At 39.3% G+C, this 11,922-nt stretch overlaps 2 protein-coding genes across 5 annotated transcripts; one reads left to right on the top strand and one right to left on the bottom strand.

The window, feature by feature from the left end:
* Positions 1-189: 189 nt before the first annotated feature.
* Positions 190-7,739, bottom strand: ajuba (ajuba LIM protein). Of its 2 annotated transcripts, XM_079636689.1 has the most exons (9): positions 7,572-7,739; positions 4,171-5,641; positions 3,066-3,167; positions 2,862-2,929; positions 2,210-2,272; positions 1,996-2,126; positions 1,125-1,176; positions 978-1,046; positions 190-873 (listed from the first exon to the last, which is right to left on the bottom strand). In XM_079636689.1, exons 2-9 carry the CDS (start codon positions 5,618-5,620, stop codon positions 769-771), a joined length of 2,040 nt encoding a protein of 679 aa, XP_079492815.1. In that variant the 5' UTR covers positions 5,621-5,641; positions 7,572-7,739; the 3' UTR covers positions 190-768. The 2 variants fall into 2 exon arrangements, with proteins under 2 accessions (XP_079492815.1, XP_079492814.1); XM_079636688.1 differs by lacking the exon at positions 7,572-7,739 and having other exon boundaries at positions 4,171-7,012.
* Positions 6,894-10,394, top strand: mrpl52 (mitochondrial ribosomal protein L52). 3 transcript variants are annotated; one of them, XM_079636999.1, is made up of 7 exons: positions 6,896-7,073; positions 7,282-7,353; positions 8,109-8,277; positions 8,539-8,608; positions 8,889-8,956; positions 9,138-9,202; positions 9,278-10,394. In XM_079636999.1, exons 3-7 carry the CDS (start codon positions 8,244-8,246, stop codon positions 9,422-9,424), a joined length of 384 nt encoding a protein of 127 aa, XP_079493125.1. In that variant the 5' UTR covers positions 6,896-7,073; positions 7,282-7,353; positions 8,109-8,243; the 3' UTR covers positions 9,425-10,394. The 3 variants fall into 3 exon arrangements, with proteins under 3 accessions (XP_079493126.1, XP_079493125.1, XP_079493124.1); XM_079637000.1 differs by having other exon boundaries at positions 6,894-7,353; XM_079636998.1 differs by lacking the exon at positions 6,896-7,073 and having other exon boundaries at positions 7,336-7,779.
* Positions 10,395-11,922: the final 1,528 nt, after the last annotated feature.

The following is an 11,922-nucleotide window of genomic DNA, read 5'->3' as shown; positions in this document are numbered from 1 at the left end:
TTTTCTACACTAAACAATTGTTTAAATCTAATCATTCAGACCAATAGCATTCAATTGAGAAATTACCCAGAAAGCTTTAGAAAAGAGAGATAAAATCCATTAGTGACGAGTGACTGGAATAGCCATGTATCTATAGCAGCCACCTTTCATTAATAATGGTCAGTGTCTAATTTTTGGATGTGAATTGCACAAGAAAATAACAATCATTCATACACACAGATATTTATTAATTAAAACAGATACAGGAATGTTTTTAACCTTTTGCAATCACTTTATTAAAAAAAATTCTCTTAATAGGTAAACATGTTTAAGTGCAAAATCTTTGCTAGTGATATTAAATATAAAAAAAACGTTAAGCAAAAAAATCCCTTGTTCTTTCCCTACAGCAAACAGTAGATATGGGAGTAAAACAGTGTTCTGTGATATTTCAACTCCCTCTAATAATGAAGCAGGCGATAATCTTAAACAGAGAACTTGTATAGAAATATTTTGTTCAGCAGGATTCAGTTGCTGCATTTCCCAGCCACTAGGGGGTGATATAGTTTTTACCAGTGCTGGTATTTGCATTTGAAATGTACTATGACCTCAAGTCTCAGTAAGAGAGTGTTTTCTCCCCTCTCACTATCTTCAAAAATAGAGTTGCCATAGAAGAGACACACATTAGAAAGGCAACAATTTACAGTGGTCACTAGTGTGCATATGAGAATAAAGTAGTTTATGTTGGTCAGGCACATTAGTTCTCATTTCGGTGTGTCGTGAGGGGAAAGGTTATGTGTGACACACCCTGGTCATGTGGCAAGAGTGGCAGAGGAGGTGGGAATCCAGAGGGAAGCACTGAGATCCAAGCTCATCAGACAGCTGCTTCCCACACTCCTGAAGAAGAGGAAGAAAGGATTACAAGCCTGTGCGATAACATGTAGATACGCTTTTATCTGACGACTCAAAATGACGACAATCAGCTTATCCACACTACCTACCTCACAGTGATAGCACTCAAAGTGATAATCTTTGTTCATTGACACCACCCTGAGGATCTCCTCACTGCCCTGAAACACACACACACAAAATCAAGATCTTGAACATTCTCCTGAAAGCGTCTGTGAAACAACAGGGGAATTATTTACCTCAGCAGGTAATATGGGTTGTAAACAGGCAGCGCATTTGGGAGCAAATGTCCTGAGGAACAGAAGAGAGAAAAAATGTAATCCACATTAACAGCTTGTAAATGCAAATGTTTTGGTGGTGCCCAGTGATGATGGAACATTCAGACACCGCAGCAATTAGGTGACACTATAGGAATTAATAGCTGACTAGTGGGACAGTCTTTTGCTTAACTTTTCACATTATTTATTAAAATCAACTGGCAACTGCTGTGCTATCTTTTAAATTCAAATTAATTACTATCAATTTGATTGTGATTTTCACACAAAAAAAAAGATTATTAACAGATTATTTTTAATCAGAGCAACATTTGTAAAACGTAAACTTTATTTGATCAAAATACAGTAAAAACAGGAATATTGTGAAATATTATTACAATTTAAAATAACACTTTTCTGTTTGAATATATTTTTAAATTTAATATGTTCCTGTGATGTCAAAGCTGAATTTTCAGTATCATTACTCCAGTCTTCAGTGTCACATGATCCTTCAGAAATCATTCTAATATGCTGATATCAAGTAACAATTCCTATTTTTATCACATGAAAAGGTTGTGCTGCTTAACACTGTAGAAACTGTGATACATTTTGTAAGATTCTTTGATGAATAGAAAATGTAAAAACTATTTATTTGAAATAATTTTTTGTAACAATTTAAAAGTTACTTTTTTAACGTTGTACATGTATGTGGTTCTGCCACACTTTTAACTTAATTAGATTTTTTTTTTTTTTTTAGCAATGTTCAGCTCTCGACTAAACCTCAACAAATCTGTAAAAAAGGGTTTCAGAGCAGTTGTTAGTTTTGTCATTTGTAACACTGTTCAGTCTAACAGACCTGTTGTAGTCAGAGACGCAGTAGACGTTGTTGAGGTAGTCCACTGTGAATGGCACTCCGTCCAAAGCCTTCGAGCAGACCGTACAGCGGAAACATCCTGGGTGATAAGAGTTCCCTAGAGCCTGCAGAATCTGAGTCACACACACAAACAGAGAGCTGTGAACACTCGCCCTACACAACCTTCAAACACTGACCTCACGCAAACACCACAAACCTGCTCCAAGATGAGGTGACCACAAACACTGCACTTCTCAGCTGCATCCTGGAAGCCTGAGAACTAATGGACACCAGGAAAGATTAGGAAAATGATTGACTATTCTTTAGATTATTATTATTATAACAGAAATATATTTTTTAAAGAAATACTGAATAGTGTACAACATTTTAAATAACAACAATACATTTCAAATACATATTCTAAATATTATCATCATCATTATTATTATTTAAATAATTAAAAAAAGGGGTTATATGTTTAAACAACCTATCTTTTTAAAGTAAAATATAAGTTATAAAAGAAGGAACAGAAGGAAATATTAAATATATAACATTTTAGATATATTGGTGGATATTGCCTCGCAAAAACTAGAGCAAACTTCAACATCTCATTAGGAAATACCTATTAATATATTTTTTATCTTATTCTCCATCCCGGAATACCCATTGTTTTTTCTTCTGTTTTTCTTTCTTTTTTGAGTGGCAGATGCCCTTTTGGATAATGTTTGTTTCACATATTATTTTTACACACACACAGAGAATTTTAGAACAACTTCAACCCCTAAACACTGGCTAAAATTAATATGAGAATTAACACGAAGTCAAAATAAAATAAAAAATATATATTTTTAGACAGAAGTCATCCTTACCATGTAATCCTCCTTACAGTAAACCGAGCCACTGACATTGTAAAAGTCCTTGTTTCGGAGAGTTCGCCCTGCAAGTAAAAACAAGATAAGAGCGATGTTCAGACCATCATGAGAGACACTGACCCAAATGAAGAGGTCCTGAAATACTGGCCTTGGTTATGACTTAAGTGTTACATTACTGATTCCTGGCGACTGATAACTCACCACAGGAAACGCATATGAAGCAGCGGGTGTGATACAGGCTGTCCAGAGCCTGGCAAGCATTATCTGCACCATATACGCCTTTACCACACTTCACACATGTACCTGAAAGCAAGAATGCAAACACAAACGCTGTTTGAGTATACCATAAACAGATGCATCACAACACACACAACTCTATTTAGGACAATGAAGTCATCATCCAATCATAACCAATTACATAAAACATGGTGGCAGAGCTGTCTGGACTCAAAAATACATGTCTCTGCATTCTTCCCCCATAATACCAGCCCGTGGGTTTGTTTCTTGTAGTATCAGTACACACACACACAAATCTGACCTGAGCTCCACAACCCCTTCATTACTTGAAAAAAAAGGCTAATAGGCTGTTGGATACAGGAATTAGATATTGTAATGTGTCGGAATGAGGTAATGTCTTAAACTTTACACAGGTGCTTTTTTAGACAACAGGGAGGTTTCCTTGTCGCAACAAAGCACTACACACACATAAGGCACAAACACACACCCTACCCTCACAATTAAATGTGTGAGAGAGCCTTCCCTCAGGACTCAAATACCTGAGCTAAACAAGCACACGCCAGCACACGCTAGTGCACGCTAACACACATGAACACACCCTCGCTCAAACTGTGGCTGGTGGAAAGCTGAGAGCGCTTATACACACACACAGCCTCTGTCCTACTGTATTACTCACAGCTCTTTGGTATGACCAGCGTACCAGAGCCTGTAATTTAGGGTCATGCATAATCACTATGCTCGCTCTAGGCAGATATTTTTGACTTTGGAGTCTGTTCAGAATACTATGTAGCTTTGGGTGGAGGGGTTATACATTCGCTCGGTGACTTGCAAGTTAGTTATTATGGTTAGTTAGAGAAACGGGCTGAAAAAGGAGGGCTAGGATGTATTTTTGAAGTCTGACTGAATGCGTTTTGTGTCTTGCTTTTTGCTTCAGAGAATGTTTGCAGGTTTTAGCAGGTCTGAAGCAGTTTTCATCTCACCACATCACACACGTTCACAGTCTATTGCCAGAGAGACACATCATTAGTCATAAACAAACTCGCCAAATTGGATGAGTTAATGATCTCACCAAAGTACTCCTGTCTGTCCGCAGATATCGACGATTCCCTTCCAGCTGACTGTTCTTCCAGGGATTTCCCTGGAACTCCGGCCGTGGCTGGTGTAGATGCGGAGCTGGCTAGAATGGTGGTAGACACAGGTTGTTCTTTTAACGTCAGACCCCCAAGTAACGCTTCTCCCTCCAGGGCAGCATCTCGCAATATCAGGCGGGTGAGCTCCTGCTGGTAGAGGGTTCCTGGCAAGTCGGAGTGTCGTGCCCTCTCGCCAACATCGTCACCTCTTGATCCCCGCTGGTCAATGGGACCCCATTCTGGTTCTGCTCGGTGGAAGGTTGCAGTGTGTGTGCTCAGTGCAGGCGGATACGAGTGACGGCTGTCGTGCGCACTTCCTCCCGACACGGTTTCCCTCCAAATCTCCACAGGGGGCACTCCAGTTTTCCCTGATGTCAGTACAGAGTACACCTGACCCGAGGTGGCGCCACCGAGTTGGGTCGAGGAGAGCTGCAGCTGCTGGCCGGGCCCAGGTGTATGGCGGGTGTCGTAGCCCAAACTGATGCCGCTCGTCCGGTTACTGCTGCACCGACTTCCCATGGGACTCCCGCCGCCTCCTCCGCTTGCGGTACTGCTCGCAAAACTGGACCGAGGGCTCGCCAACACGGACTCCTGCAAGCTGAAAGAAGAGCAGGGGCTCAACGCTGGTGCAGGGGGGAAGAAGAAACCCCCTACGCCACTGTCATGGGTCCTCTGCGGTGGATGAGAGAGGGAAGCAGGGCGTCCGCTGTCCCAGGGTTCGCCACCCGAACTCAAACGCTTGTAGAACAAAGCTTCCTGCAGGGACAAGCGCTTATGACGCTCTAAGTCGTGGAGGAAGCTGGGCTCCACGGCAGACGAACGGGGGTACGGGTACGGAGGCGGTACAGACGACAGCGGAGGCGGCTGGGCGAGAAGCTGTTGGCGGCGAACAAGCTGCTGGAGCTCCAGAGAATAACGGCGCTGCTTCAAGGCCTCACGAGAATTCGGGCTGTACGCCCCCAGCGGGTCACCTTCGCATCTGGGCGAGTCGCCTCGTCTCAACTGGTCACACATACTGCGGCCCTCTGACGTTTCAGGCAAGTAGCACGATGCTCGCTGCTGGGGCGACCGGCGCCGAAGAGGGGCGAGAGTAGACGGGTGATGTTCGATCCCAGGCCCACAGTCCTCAGGTACCGCAGCCGAGGTGGTATTTGAGGGTGCGATTCTCTGAGGTCTTCCGGCTGACTGTCCACACACCTCTACGGAGGAGAGAGTGAACGGAGACGTGCTCACGTGTGCATTGATCTGTGTCGCGGTTCCATTATTGGCATTGTTGCTATTACTGTTGTTATTTGCGTTGGTCAAGTCATTTTTCTTTTTGCTGAATTTGACACTTCCAGAGTCACTCAGTTTGAGCTTTTGCTTCAGTTTGCTGCCAAGTCGATCCATTGTGTTTTAATATAAGCTCAACTAGAATATAAAATATAAAGTACGAATTGAACTTCTCTTAGATGCCACCTGAAACCGACTACAGTTTAAATAGTGTTCTACATAAATACAGTGAAATACAGTGTGGACACAAGCACAATTCAAGTGATTCAACAGCAGATGAGATAACAGACCAAAAGATATGTGACAACAATAACAAAAGTCAATAACAAAACAATAACAAAAAAAAAACAAATCCACATAAAACGAAATGTTAAAAACTAATACTTTCTGATGAGCTACAAAAATAAATATTTAACTTTGAAGATAAATAAAAAACACTATGACATTTTCTGCAGGCTACATGTCGTACTAGTTAGACTTGAAAACAATCAGTTTGTTTCCAAACTGTTTGCTTGTGATGAATTTGCTGGACATGCGTGTGAACAGAAGCATGATGATCCATTTGTTTGCGATACTTTTTTGCAGCTACTTGTGGCCTTGTCTTCGGCAGTGAGCAGATGAACGTGTGGGAACTACCGTCAGGCTTCAAAGAGTCTTTAATTCTCGTCCCAGACTCGCGCAGAACTGATCCATTCAAACGACGAGTCTCACGGTCACATCCGCAATACTGTTGTCGGAACCACTCGCAAGTCTTGTAATTACCACTTGGATTTTGTCTCTGTGGATTTATCCTAAACGGTACCGCCGGTTGTTTTAAACAAAAAAAGAGCAATAGAATGCTGAATAAATTTCCAGCGCGTTAAACACACAGGTTGTGGGATACAACACGGCCCCTTCCTGCCTTAACTAGCGGCTTTCAAAAAGGCAAGTTGAAAACGTTTCTCTGTGCGGATAAATGAGTCGTCCGTATCCGCGAACTCGAAAGCGTTTATTCCTCAGCCAAAAAAGTACAAGGCATATCAATGCCTCTTGTTGTCCCGCAGAATTTGTCCAGTCCAGTTTGAAAGAAAATGACCATTATTCCCCAAAAGTGGAAGTCTTCAAAACCGCGAAACAATAAAAAAAAAAGCTGCAGCGAGTCGAAGAGAGGATCACGTATCGCTCACCCAAACATATTCGCATAGATAAACACGCACTGCGCAGCCTACGCCGGAAAACTGTGCTAAAATGTTCAACGTAGAGTTTCTTTCTTTCCAAAAAATTTTCCTTCCTCCCCCTTTCTTCTTCCTCTGTGGCTTTTTTTCCCGACCGGAACACCTTTCCCCCGGGCAGCGCGCTATGTCGTCACACAGACCAACTTCTTTAAACAGACTGTGCCCATTGGTTCAGCCTACTGTTTGGACTCACACAAACAACCTTGACATAATCGCACACTTTTTTTGAAATCTCTTAAATGAAAAAGACACATCCTACATTACGCTAGTCTAAGGGGGCAGAACGCGTGGTTCAATTAGTTGATATAATTAAGTTAACTATTTGTAGGCAAAATGAGACAAACTCAAAAATAAGGGTAAAATGCAGCCATGAATTTAATTGTTTATTTTTTGGTTTAGAACACCGTAAGATGTTTTTATGACACAATGTGGATACACGTGGCGAAAATTCGAATAAGTGACGTTTATTAGATTTAAAACGATGTTTAAATAAACGGAAACCTAAAAACATGTAAATGGCTCGAAGACCTTACATATTTTCTGTGTCATTTTTCCAACCCTAAGGCCTAATTGGTCGTGCCGTGCCTTTCGTCTGTGGAATGTGCGGAGGGATACCTCGAAGTTCCCTGGGACAGCGTGAGTCGGCTGCGTGTGTGCTTTTCTGGAGCGCAACAATGTAACTGCTTTTCTTTTCTTCCCTCGCGGAAAATGCCTCTCACTGCTCCATAGTTACCGAGAGGCATAAATTCCGGTGACAACTGACCTGCAGTCGTATGGTTACTGTATTCAACCCCACAGAGACCCTAAAAAGACCCAGTGCTCTTCTTTTGTTTAAAACCTCGTTTTTTCCCTACCCCGGAGCTCCCTCCTCCCATTCTGGTCTTGTCTGCAGCTTCTCCTGCGGTTTTGTGGGAGCGCGCACGAGCTCGCGCGCACTGTGGCGAGTGTGGACTTGTCTGGGAGCGCGCGCGGGAATGTTTCAGCGCTTACTCAGCACTGCTCGAGCCAGAGGAATGAAGGGGATCGGCGGTGCTGAAAGACAATTTAATATTTAAGCGGAAGGTGTAAAGGCCGTTCTTTAGAGGCGCTCCTGTGTCGTGTTTTTACAAGATGTTTTGTCACCTTAAGACTGCATAAAGAACGAAAACATAGGCTACCAGTCAGTTATTTAAATCAATTTTCAAATAAACCATTCTAATATAGACTATTTAAAATATATTCTAAACACCACAAGGAGAACATTTGTATACATAAAAATACATTATAAACTCCTGGTAGCCACAAGATTTCCCAGATTACACGTTGAAACACGTTTTATGTTAGCTTATCTTTTGTTTTGAGATCGAATTGTGATTAGAAAGGCTGAAAATAAACTGCAGTTTATTCAACAGGTGAATCCGGCAAGTCTGTGTTGTATTTAATGAGACCACAGCATCATCTACTGGTAGCAATAAGCCACGCCGCCTTACACCATTGCAGAGTCTTTGTTTTGTCCCTCTTGCTCACCGTAGTTGTTATAATCCAAAATGGCAGTATCCTTGAGGACGATTTGTACCGCAGGTGAGATAGTCTGTTAGTCAAGTTATAGCTTTTTTTAACATGCCAAGCTTTTTGCCACGGTTTTGCATTATGTTTTGGGCTCAGGAATTATATCTGAACGTTATTATTAAAACCTCACTCGCTGTCAGCCTGCGTGTTAAAAAATGTATATGGTAGTAGCCTACACAGTGTCACAAAGTAACTACTAATGAGTGAACAGTCATATTTTTAAAACAGTAAATTCTTATTAATGGATCATTTTTATTTTCACATCATTTACAGTGTCGAGCCAGTCAATACGCTCATTTTCATCGACGTGTGTGAGCCATGCAGGAAAGAAGTGGAGACTGGAGTGAGTTTCCTATGCAGTTTGACTTTAACAAATTGTATTTAAAAAAAAAAAAAAAAGGCAATTAGGTTGATGACAAATAAGGATTTAAGATGATATGAAAACCAGTTTAAACAAACTAACCATTTCCACAAAAACAATGTGACTTAATTCCTGCTGGAAAAAAACACAGATAAAATCACAATGTTTGCATACATTACATTCTATCATGGTTAATCTTGATACCAGTGTTTTGGTTTGTTCAAATACATTCTCCAATGCCCTGCTGCCTTTTTGTCTGCAGAAATGGTTTAGCACGTGGCGGATCAGAGTATGGACCGATAACAGATCTACCTGACTGGTCATTTGCAGGTGAACTTTATTTTATGTTTTCTTGACATCCAAAAGCAACAATGTGGTGTTAAGCACATACGTATTGTGCTTGTCAATTCTATTGTATGCATCAGTTGTAAGCTGTTTGTCAAACAGTAAATCTAGGACTGTAAATATGAGCTCTGACAAGGATTTGTATAGTTTGTTATGTGATTTTCAGATGGAAGGCCTGCACCTCCACTGAAAGGACATATCCGCAGACAAAAGCAAAGAGAGGAGTTTGCTGTAAGACCTTTTTTTTTCTGTTGATATTTAACTTCAGAAACAAACTTTAATGTTTACATGTCTCTCTCTATTCAGAGAAGAGCCGTGTATCTCAATGCAGAGGTTGATGAAGGGATGAAGCAATGGTGTGAGAGGAAGGAAGCTGAGAAACAGAAAGAAGAGCATGTGAAATCCTTATTGCTGAAACCTAAGGGAAATTTATTATTAAAGAACAAAAAATAAAGATACTTGGGGACAAAAAAAAAGCTTGTTCGTGATTTCTGTTTCTAATGCTAAACACACACACACTAAAATAATGCATATTTTCTGCTATAGTGATGGAAAGAAGAAAAAAACAATCTTTGTTTTGTATGTCTTTGTAATCTTTGTTTTGTACTATAAAGGTGGTCATGCATTATTTTGTTGGAGGACAGTACATTCTGTAGGTAGGGGTTAAGCAGATGCTTTAGTATTTCCAGGACACTTATTGCAAGGATAAAATCTGATTGTTTTGCTCAAGGGTGCAATTATGATAAGCTTACAGGTCATAAACCTACAAACATTTGGACTGGATTGGATAAATCCTACTGAATTTATGTTTTGCATAATCTTTTGATCTGGCCTGTAGTGTTGTCCCAGCAAGCAATAGCCGTCATTTCACCGTATAGGACTGGTTAACTATAGACCCGATATAGTCCGACTATGAGTAACCCACTTTTAGCCAAAATAACCTTGAATTTGGTTACATGTCGTTTTTGCCCAAAAAAATAAATTGAGCTGTATGATATTCCGTCATGTAAACCGTGATTACAAAGTGTTTGGTTTCATTTATTCACTCATTGCATTTCTTTATCTAATTGATGACTAGTCTATTCTTGGGCTATGGTTTAGACGTATTATAGATGTCAAATAATGCAGTTTATCCCTGTTTGATTTAAGCTGAAAGAGATGTATGTGAAATATGGAAAGGTATCCCTAATATGTGTTGTGAAAGTCTGTTCCCACCAGAGCCGGACAGTAACGGAGTACATTTACATTTATTTTGAGTACAGTACTTAAGTACAATATTGAGGGATCTGTACTTTCCTCGAGTATCATTTTTGGGGAGTACTCATGACTTTACTCAAGTACATTTGAGAGGCAAATATTGTATTCTTTACTCCGCTACATTTCTATCCATAACCGTGAGTACTGAGTACCTGTTACTACTTCTAAAAAAAAAAAAAACAGAAAAAAAAACTCAGACACCCTCAATTTGTTGTTTCCCTCTCAAATGTGACTGGATTGTGCAGGCGCCACTGATTGGGACAGCCTATCAGCAATCAGCTTTCAGGTTCAGAGGTGTGTCAGAACATTTGCTATATTGCCTTCTTTGCTGGTTTAGGTTTATTGATTTGATTGATGAAAAAACAGAGAAACTCACATGTACGCACAATTGTTAGCTGAATTTTCTTTTCTGATATTACACATTAATGTAAGATGAGCATTTGCTTTGATGTTCTTGAGTATGCGGTGTGTTTAACTGTGTAATGTGGGTGCAAAAAATGCATTAAAACTCTAGCAGAGGTTTGTCAGAGCGTTGCCATTGTGCTATTGCCTTGTATTGCCTTTATTTAATGTTAAATAAAGCAACATTAGTTCCTTTTACATTCTCCAAGGTATTAACATTAACATTTTTCATAACTCCATGTAGGACGTTTCTGTACATAAATGTAAGCACTGTGGCAGTAGAAATGCAATATTTAGAAAATGTACTCTTGATACTCAAGTACTTTTAAAAACAAGTACTTCAGTACTTTTACTTAAGTAGACATCTGACTGTAGTAGCTACTTTTACTTGAGTAAAATTTAGCAAGGGGTATCTGTACTTTTACTCAAGTAATGAAGCCGTGTACTCTGTCCGCCTCTGGTTCCCACTGATCTTTATTATGTGAAGTACAAAACTGGAAAAACAATACTTAGACACTGCATTACATGTAATACATTGATGATTTTATGTATTGAAAAGTTTAGGGGTTTTTAAGTCTTTTTTTATTATGTATTTTGTTATAACATTTCTATTTTATTATATTTTTAAAATGCAATTTCTTCTGTTATGGCAATCATGATCCTTCAGAAAACATTGCTTATTATTATCAGTATTGAAAACCGTTGTGAGCTTAAATATTTGTGGAAATATTTTTTTTTAAGGATGAATTATTATTTGATGAATAGAAATTAATTTGAAATAGATGAATTTATTTGAAATGTAAAACTTTTGTTAGAGTATACATTTCAAAACTATCACCTTTGATCATCCCTGCTGGATTTTTTTAAATATATATTTCTAAACTTACTGACCCCAAAAAACCTTTGAATGGTAGTGTATTTTTTTAGGTAGGGCTTTTACATTATACTAAAAATAAATCTGCATATATTACATTTGATCAATCCATCAGTTAAAAACAGACTTATAAAAATATGCTATATTGACATAATCTGTCGCTCCACTAGGCTGCAGTGTTTCTCCATCCCTTTCTGATGATCTTCTGGCACTGGCAGCCATTTTTCTCTAACCTTGTCTAATGCAGGCTGTAATATTCTCCTTTTTTTAGCTTTCTGGTTTTTAGTATATATATATATATATATATATATATATATATATATATATATATATATATATATATATATATTTTAAAATCTTTTGTGGTCATCTGTTGACCACTTTTATTTTATTTTTATAAAGATGTGCTGTTATACAA

This window comes from Phoxinus phoxinus (assembly GCF_949152265.1).
Source record: "Phoxinus phoxinus genome assembly, chromosome: 2".
Classification (NCBI taxonomy): Eukaryota; Metazoa; Chordata; class Actinopteri; order Cypriniformes; family Leuciscidae; genus Phoxinus; species Phoxinus phoxinus.
This window is presented reverse-complemented; position numbering and strand designations above follow the sequence as displayed.

What these genes read in the sequence shown, in the direction of transcription:
- mrpl52 (XM_079637000.1), top strand. Translation starts at nt 8,244, where the DNA reads ATGGCAGTATCCTTGAGGACGATTTGTACCGCAG. An exon ending in ACCTGACTGGTCATTTGCAG is followed by an intron (nt 8,957 to 9,137) that starts GTGAACTTTATT and finishes TGTGATTTTCAG; the next exon opens with ATGGAAGGCCTGCACCTCCA. An exon ending in AGCAAAGAGAGGAGTTTGCT is followed by an intron (nt 9,203 to 9,277) that starts GTAAGACCTTTT and finishes CTCTCTATTCAG; the next exon opens with AGAAGAGCCGTGTATCTCAA.
- ajuba (XM_079636689.1), bottom strand. Translation starts at nt 5,620, where the DNA reads ATGGATCGACTTGGCAGCAAACTGAAGCAAAAGCTCAAACTGAGTGAC. An exon ending in GGACAGACAGGAGTACTTTG is followed by an intron (nt 3,168 to 4,170) that starts GTGAGATCATTA and finishes TCTTGCTTTCAG; the next exon opens with GTACATGTGTGAAGTGTGGT. An exon ending in ACTGTAAGGAGGATTACATG is followed by an intron (nt 2,273 to 2,861) that starts GTAAGGATGACT and finishes GGTGTCCATTAG; the next exon opens with TTCTCAGGCTTCCAGGATGC.